The sequence below is a fragment of the Podarcis liolepis genome (genome assembly GCF_965112155.1).
Source record: "Podarcis liolepis genome assembly, chromosome: 14".
NCBI classification, from domain to species: Eukaryota; Metazoa; Chordata; class Lepidosauria; order Squamata; family Lacertidae; genus Podarcis; species Podarcis liolepis.
The window spans coordinates 29,795,706-29,804,652 of record NC_139569.1 but is presented as its reverse complement, the minus strand read 5'-3'; the positions used below and the strand labels follow the sequence as shown (position 1 = coordinate 29,804,652).

Here is an 8,947-nt window from a genome sequence, read left to right as displayed (position 1 = left end):
CATGCATGTGTGTTCTAAAGCAACTCCATTGAATTAGTATCTTGAGACTAGTAAGACCTCAAACCAATTCATAAAAATTGGTGCTGCTTTCACATGTGTGGCTAGGCTTCCTAATCTTTTGGAAGACTTGATGATGCAAGCTAACCCTTTAAGCTGCTCTAATCAGTAGCTTTAGAAAAGGGAGCCAGGCATTCACCTGACCTCCTTTGTAGGCACTTAAGTTTCCAAGTATGGGACAGAGAGCTGACAAGGTGCCTCTATCCTGCATCACAAGCAGCTAGTTGGTTTCTTCTTAAGGTAAGCTTAAATTTGCAAAGGAAATGCAGGCACTGAATGGTACGAAATGGAAAGATATCCCTCAAGATGTAGAAAAATGAATTTGAATTAGTTGTTGCTTTCATTATAAAATGTCAAAGTCCTGCTGTGCAATGAAGTAAATACTCAAGCCTCTATATGTAAAGCTATGGCCTTACTTTCTTGTAGGTATGATTTGTTTCTCCACAACTGCTTGCTCATACCTCACTATGAGATACAACATGTTTTACTTGGTGAAAAGCTTTTTGCTACACCTGCTTGATGAATTTCAGTGGCCTAGTAGTCTCCCTATAAATTCTTTGCTATTTTTCTACCATTTTGTTATCTGTTACGGTCTTGCTAGATAGTGCTGGAGTGCCTGTTTACGTCTCTTGCCTGGTGGATTTTGACGAAAACTAGTGATCCCTAGTTGCAAGTTTCTCAGTCCTCTCCCCCTACCCCCAGATCATTGTGGTGTTTTTATAACGCTGTCATAATGTTTAGTTCTTAATTTAAATTGGCACAGAAAAGAGGATGCCTTGTTGAGTCCCTATCTAATAGTTTCCACTTGTTTAATACCATCTTGCGCTATTCTAGTACCCTCTAGGCAGCGCTTTTTTCCTTTTAAAAAATATTTAAGGGTACTCTCATTTTGACTCAAGAAAATCACCATTTTATAGTTCAAATTGTGAAAAATATATACAGTAAATGGACAAAAGTACAAAGATTCACAAAATGTTTAGGGGTATGTGTCCCCCCAGAAAAAAGCACTGCCTCTCTAGGTATCTTATAGGGTGGTTGCTAGTTTCCGGATTAAGCGAAATGCCACTTGTTTGTTTCTAAAAGGGGCACCGTTCCTAAGAGTTTTATCCAGCGCTATCATTCTGCTTGCATAACAAACTTCCACTTGCCCAATGGAACTCCTCCCTCTTCTCTCTTATGACCCTCTAATCAGGAGAGAAGGATAAGGGGAAATCCTGTTGTGTGAGCAGAACTCCATATGCACAACATTGGATACAACCCTAAGTATATTCTCCCCCTCAATCACTTGCATGTATATGATGTGAAGTGCCTCTAGGTATCTGGGAACCTGGTTTGGGCTATATGCCTTTGTTCCTTGAATTGCTACAGGTACAGTTGTAAAGTGTCTTTCCCCTTAAGATCAACAATTATGTGGCAGTGGAAATAATTGGAAACAGAATAGTATTGTTGCGTACTACAGTCTCCAAGCAGTGGGAGACTCCAAGGTTCCTCTGCTTATTCAGGGACTGGTGTCTTTAGGATATCTGGCTTTATTTACAGATATATACAGCCTGAGCACAGGACAGAGTGGCTCGCAATATGAATGCCCCAACAGATTTGCTTCCCCATTAGGTTTCCAGGTGAACCCCAAGTCCAGCACAGAGTCAGACATATCTTTGTGTCTCCAGCTTCCAGCATCAGCCAAGAAACTCACACAGCTCTCTCATACCCAGCCTCCCCTTGGCTTATAGTTCACCTTGGACGAGGTGACATCCAGCCAGGTGGGGTAGGGATAGACTCCCAGCGGGTTGTCTTTATAGCAACTTCTTTTGACGTGTAACGAGTGGAACTTAACTGGCTAGCCAAAGCCAGAAGAACTGGTTTGTCAGGTTTCATCTTATAGTATGTACCCCACATACACAAAATCCGAAGTTTGGAAGGAACTCAGGGTCTTACCCAGACTGACCCCCTTCAAACCATAACAGTAAGTTATTCTGAGGCCCTGTGATTAGACCAGGACCACCTGCTCCTATATCCAGGATGAAAGACGAGGTCAGGTGAAATTGCAGCTACAAAACTTCCCCCTTCACAATGGCTGTTCTTAATGCACAGGAGCAGTGATGCACTGCTAGCCTGTTTGTGTATCTTATGAAAGCATAGAAAATGGGTGGCCCAAGTCTCTAATTTGCCATCATTTCTTCTAATTACCATCCCAACTGTCTGATCCAGAGCCATAATCTACAGTGCCAGCACATGTGAAATAATAATAATATAATTAAGCTACCTAAATGATATAAAACATGTAGCTAAAACTAGGAATAAGTCGCAGAGCCAGCAGACGAAATCGGAACGATAAATCATTCTCGTCATTGATTGAGTTTATTCCTTGCTTCTTCCCCCCGCCCACCTCCCTCTGTGACATTTGTGTACGTTGTGGCTTATGTGGAAAGCGTCATTCGCATTATCTCAGCAGATGGTCTGAGCCCTGGGTTGCCTTCCAGATATGCTGCATGTGGAATGTATTAGCAAAAAGACATGTGCAGCATGGCAGAGCTAAGAATCGCCCATCTGGCTTCTCCACTCCAGCACCAGGAGACACAGACTTTGCATTAGCCACCCAGCAATAAATCCTGTTGAGATTAGAAACACCAATTTATAGCTGAGTGGCATTTAAAAAAAAAAAATAGTCCACAGAGGAGCTTCACTCTTTTGAAGGAGCACATAGAAATTAGGAGGAGGCAAAGGGGATTGCTAACAAATCTTCGCCAGGATCAGTTAAGAAATGGAAGGTGCAAAGTGGGTAAAATAACATTGTTTATTGGGTGTACACAGGCTTCTGAATTTCATAGGTTGTTGATCAGAAGTTGCCGACACTGGCTGATGAGGAGTTCTGCAAAAACCAAGCTTCCTGCTGCCTATGCAAAGCCAATCCTATCAAGCAGGAGAAGAGTTTGTCCATTTTATGCTGCCATTCAATCTTGAGCTGTTCTTCGTGAGAGGTGGCTATAGTGCAGTTTTCAAAATGTCCCAGAGAGCAAGAAGGAGCTTTTGAAGGTGCAGATCTGGCTTTCAAAAGGCATCAGTCCTTTTAAAGTGTGTGGAGATGGTGAGGATCTTGGGAGTGGGAGGCTGGCTGCTCTTGCCTCACCTGCTTCCAGCTTGTGTCTCCCTGGCCCGCCCTGCAGAGTATATCTTATCTGACATAACACAGCACTCAATGGGAAAAAGTTCCCAACTTCTGCCATAAAGGCTTTTGATATAAAAAAGCAATAATACTGCCCACTCTACTTCCTTTTACCTTGGGGCCACTTGCACAAACCACCATTTATTAAAGTAAGAAGTTGTTTTCCCCTGACATCCTAGTTTTCTTATTGCAGGGATCTCATTTTCTTTTATTTGCTGTGGAGGAGCCTTCCATCATGTAAACCGTGACCTGCAATCTGAAGTGCGACAGTTCAGACACCTGCCAACCCCCTGACGTCACAATGACCTATTTTCCTTTGCCCCCATGGTTTGAAATCAAAAGCACAGGGCTTTGTAAGCACCTGTGATCAGCTGACCATTGGTGCTTGCATAGCCGACCTTGCAAAGCACCGTTTCTCATTGGCTGCAGGAGGACGTTCCTGATGCAGGACTCCCCAGTGATTCCATTGAGACTCGCTGTGCCAATCAGTGTCTGCAAGCCTCACTTGCAAAGGACCAATTGGGAGATTATTTTAAGCTTCTGATTCTTTCTTTGGAGCCATGTCTTTGCCTGCCTCACACCTGACCTGGCATCCTATATGTGTGGCTTGGAAGCAATGGTCTCACTAGCCAAATGGACACATGTTGGGCTTAGGTCTGTAAGCTGAAGCAGAAGGAGTAACTAAGTCCAATCAATCTTCTTATTTTTTTACTAGAGTGTAATGTAACAAGGGGAGCCATGAATTGCCTGCAAGATGTACCTTTCAGAGTGACCGTAAGCGTTGCAGACGACTCCACGGAAGAGACAAACTTTGTGTCAGCGCCTGAGTTTGAGATGCCCGATTGCACAGAGGTCCTGATGCGTGCAATGGTAAATAAATCTCTTCCAAATGTGGATATTAAAGGGGATTTTTGTTTGTTTGTTTGTTTTTTGGAACAAAGTTGATTCTTTCATATTACTGACTCTTTAGCCATTTCCATTTTCTAGTTTAGTATTCTTAAGGTCTAGAAATTTATTAATTAGAATAACACCTAGGCTCCACAGGCTTTTTATATGTACATTCCTACCCCTGGGAGGAACATTTTGCTGATGTTGAAAGCCTTTAACCTGACACCATAGTTCAGGGAAGTCCAGTTCAGTCCCCAACATTTCCAGGTATGTCTGGAAGGGACTCCTGTTTGAGGACTCCTGGAGAGTTGCTGCCAGAAAATGTTCATAATACGCAGCTCAATGGATTGAGATTCCAAGCTGGTAAAAGGCAGCTTTCTAGGCTCTTACAATGCCAGAATCACACTACAATAATAAGCATTCAAGGACCTTCTGAGCAGCACATTCCTCCTCCTCTTACTACTGTTTCCTCATTTTTTGCTTCTTTGAAGCAAGGTGCGATTCACCTTTTTGCCCAAACCTGGCGAACACAGGGCTTACCCCTGCCCTAATCCAACCAGGATTAGGACCCACAGTTTGGGGCTGGTTTCCAATTTGTCATTTGCAGGGCAAACACAAGCCATGGTTTGGACAAAGCCACAAATGATGGGCTGCCTCAAATCAAGGCGGGGGGAGGAGGTGGAGGAAGGAGTGTCCAGGGACTCCCTTTAACATTATAAGAAGAGGCTGGCTGCTGAATCAGGCCCAGGGGGACCCATCGAGTCCAGCACTCTGTTCTCACAGCAATGCCTCTCCACTTGTGATTTCCAGCAGCTGGTATGCAGGGCACCCTAACTCTAGCAGTGGAGGAACAGCAATGCCCAGTGCCAGATTTACGTATAAGCTAAACAAGCTATAGCTTAGGGCTCCACTCTCTTGGGGGGCTCAAAAACAAACAAACAAACAAACAAAAAACCTGGATGTACATTTCCAAAATATAGATAAAAAACAAATAAAATAAAACCTACATACAGCAACAGTGTTTTGTGTTGTGTAGGCTCCTACAATGTTAGTAATGGGCCCCGCCTGCTAGCCTGCTCCCTAAAATATCACTGGTTTGCTCTTTTCTATATATAGGGTGCCTGCATTCTGCATGGACTGGTTGCATGGCAACATGGGCAAATGGCTTTAGATACCTGTTACATCCATAAATTGCTATATAGCACATATTCAACACAAAAAACAGCGACAATTTGTTGTTGACAAAGGACAACAAGGCTTAGGGCCTCATCAAACCTAAATCCAGCCCTGGCAATGCCATTAAAGGTTTGTTCTTGTAACACCAAGTCATGGTTCAGTGCTGCATCTGAATTAGTCCTTGCAGTACATTAGCTAGCTGGAAGAAAAGAAATTGCCTAATGAGTGTCAGTGAAGCACATCTCTCCTGCTCCCTTGCAATATATGCAAATCAAATCCGTGACAAATTAACTTTCCACAGGCTTTTTTGAAGTGTATTTTCATAACAGTCTTTGTAGCATAGACCCAGAGTGCAATGTTTACAATATCTCCTAGGTTACAAATATTGCCAGGGGGTTTTAAACATTGTATGGAGATGACTTTTTAGTCGCCTGGAAACTTGGGTTTGAAAAGCTAAAGCAATCTTCCTCTGCCGCCTATCAAGCCCTGTGTCCAGTTTATCCTGCCAGTAGGGAGCATCATTGTGCTCTGGAAGATTGGTGTTTTTAGGAGTCGTCTTAGTGGATCTTCTGCTATTATATTCAGGGTTTTGAGGAGAGGATGAAAGAGTTCTAAGAAACCACCTTGACACATGTCTGCTTTCACTCCACATAAGTTGTATTTTGAAACACACAATTGTGTTGAGAAACAACTTTCTTCCTAAGGCTGCATGCATTCTTGTTTTATTTATTTAGTTCACAAAATTTATGTGCCACTTGACTGTAAAAAACGAAACAAAACACCTCAAAGCAGTTTACAAAAAAATAAAACAATGAACTAATCAGTAAGAAACAGCTAAAAACAATTCTCTAAAACATTGAAAAAATAATTAAAATCAAGGAGGAACTTAAAAAACAGATTAAAATACATGTCAATATTCTACATATCTGGACAGTTGCCCAAACAAAAATGTTTTCCTTAGAAGGTGCTGGAAAAAGTACAGATGTTCTTCCTTGGCCTTCCTTTTTTAATATATATGAATTTTTATTAGTTTTTTACACAAAATTTGACATTATTCAGTTCACTTTCAGTATAATAATTTCTTACACTTTGACTTTGCACCCTTAACGTTTGTGATGTTCCTGTTGTATTCCTTTACAGTATCTACATTTATTTTCTATTGTATTACAACTTAGATTAGAATCATTTATTTATTTTCCTTCCCTTGCCTGTTATTTAGACCCTGCTCATGATTTCATTTGACTATAGTTCCTCCATGGCCTTCCTGTAAGGCTCTTAAACCTCCGGCTAGCCATTGTTGAAAATAAAATGTTGGACTGGGTCATGGATGGGGAGCCTGTGGCCTTTCCAATATTGCTGGACCACCGCTCCCATCATCCTTGACCATTGGGCCATGATGACTGGGGTGATGTGAGGTGGAGTCCAGGAACATTTTCTGGGCCACAAGTTCTGCATCCCTGGACTAGAAGGGCTTTGATTTGACCCAGCAGAGTTCTTTCTGAAGTTCTTAGCAAAGTCAGATCTTGGGAGTGGGTGGTCCTGTTGGGTTCAGGTGACCTCATCTGGTTTGTGATTTAGCTCTCAAGTCCCGGCTCACAACCTTCGCTCATTTGGTTACTCCAGCTACAGCCCAAGGCCAAGAAGATGCTGACTCTCCTTCTTTTGTTCCCACAGCACGATTTCTCGCTGGAGAAGAAGGTGCTGTATTGGGTAGACTCCGCCTCTCGGCAAGACACCCCCTGGTACGAAGTGACCACTGACGTTGTCCCAACGGCTCCGCCTTGCTGGCTGCTGCTGCTGGACTCGAAAGAGAGCTTCCCAGAGGCAGCAGGCCGCAAACTGACGGCTGCAGTACCCATTCGGCGGTGTGCCAACCTGTGTGCTGTGGCGGAGAAATTCAGCTGCACTGTGAACAAGAGCAGGTTGGCTAAGAAGGTGAGCAAGGATGGGTGCTTGGAAGAGCAAGGGTGCTCCGAAGGTGAGGAGTCTCCCTTGTCTTCCTCTGTCGAAAGCGACGGTGAAGAAAAGCCCTTCTCTGACTCCAAGCGTGTTCCTGGCACTTTGCCTCGTTTCCTGAGTCTTCCCCAATGTAGACCAAAGACCTCCCCAGTGCTGTTGGCCACCCCTTCGGAGAACATCAGCCAAAAGCCTCCTCTAGTCAAGCAGAGGCAATCTCTGTTTTTATTTAACAACGTGAAGCATGAGTTTGAAGGAGCCAGGAAGAAGCTCACAGCTTTCATGCTCCCGAGGAACCAGACGGCAGCGGAACCCACCTTGGCTTTCTCCCTCCATCAGCGTTCCCGGAGCAGCCGGAACCTGAGATATGGACCTACCTCTGATGTGTCTCTGGTGGGAACTCTTGCCCCAACACCACCGACGACTCCTTGCTGTAGCCCAAGGCCACTTACTGTAGCGGGGCTTGTCCCTCCTATCCAAAAGCACAAGCCCACAGTTGCAGTAAGATATCATTCTTCTTCTTCCTCTTCTTCCTCTTCTTCTTTTCTCTCCACCCCCTCTCCATTTTACAGTCTTAAAATTGCAGGTAAGGATGGAAGGATCTGTCAGTTTGGTTATCTTAGTTTCTCAGCCATGCTGCAACCCAAAGCCACTGACTGTTGCGGCGCTTGTCCCTCCTAACCAAAAGCACAAGCCCACAACTGCAGTAAGAAATCACTTTTCTCTGCTTCTTTTCCTTCTCCCTCTCCATTTCACAATCTAAAATTTCAGGTAGGGACAGAAGGATCAGATAATTTCAGTTCTGTCAATTTCTGACTTTTCCAGTCCTAAATTCAGTTGCCCACATTTCTGCAGTAATATCCTAAATTTAAAGAAAAATCATCCTAAAAATTCTTCATAATTTTAGTGTGAATTTCTCTTAACAAACACATTTTTGTTTGCAGTTTTGACTGATATACACATTTTTGCAAGCACTTTTTGGTAATATTTCTGTCCTTCCTTTTCACTCGCATGTTCATTTTTATCCCCCTCCCCACAAAATATGCATTTTTGTAAACACTGATGATTGGATAACTACTTTGCAAAATTCAGATAAATGCAAATTTTCATAGATGACTGTGTTTTGGTTCTCAGATTTTGACAGGAAGTATGCATTTGATACATTCATGTTTAAATATCAGCCAAAACATATTTCTCTCCAATCCCTAATGCCAGGATTTTAGACTTTTTGAGTTTTAAAAAAATGGAAAATGGAAACGTGTTGAAAATCAGCCTGCTTGCTTACCCAGCTGAGCTAAAAATGTCTTGCTGCAGGTGGCAAATTCTGGGCACAAGTAAGTGATGGCAAAGTGGGAAGCTCTTGTACAGGTCACCGGCATCTCCCCTTTTCTGTGACAATTAAATTATGCACACGAAACAGAAAATATTTGCAAATTGGCCAGAGTGAAGCCTAAGATGCACGGATATTGATTTTCCTGGCAGCAGAGTAACCCCATTGCAAAGCGTTGCTTCTGAGGTGGTGCAAAAACCTAAGGAAAGCCTCTCTGGAATTGTTATCTGTTGTGGTTTACTTGACACCCAGTTGCCACTTAGGTTTGCAATCATTAAGTGATGGTCATGCATAAAGGATCTGGGCCCCAGATATGGCTTCCCTGAGTCAGGACTCACTGCTGAGTTGCAGCTTGACTGAAGGTGTGTTCCAAAATG

The 8,947-nt window shown here is 43.2% G+C and overlaps 2 protein-coding genes across 2 annotated transcripts in view; one reads left to right on the top strand and one right to left on the bottom strand.

The window, feature by feature from the left end:
* Window positions 1–232: 232 nt before the first annotated feature.
* The window catches only part of UBAP1L (ubiquitin associated protein 1 like), a 19,325-nt gene continuing 10,610 nt past the window's right edge, over window positions 233–8,947 (top strand). Inside the window, exons 1-3 of the mRNA XM_083475172.1 lie at window positions 233–297; window positions 3,936–4,090; window positions 6,959–7,741. Coding sequence (XP_083331298.1) covers window positions 3,959–4,090; window positions 6,959–7,741 — 915 coding nt within the window. The 5' untranslated portion in view covers window positions 233–297; window positions 3,936–3,958. The remainder of the gene's footprint in view (window positions 298–3,935; window positions 4,091–6,958; window positions 7,742–8,947) is intronic.
* Window positions 7,668–8,947, bottom strand: part of KBTBD13 (kelch repeat and BTB domain containing 13) — an 18,005-nt gene continuing 16,725 nt past the window's right edge. The window contains exon 2 of the mRNA XM_083475171.1: window positions 7,668–7,712. The gene's annotated coding sequence lies outside the window, so the exon portion shown is untranslated. The remainder of the gene's footprint in view (window positions 7,713–8,947) is intronic.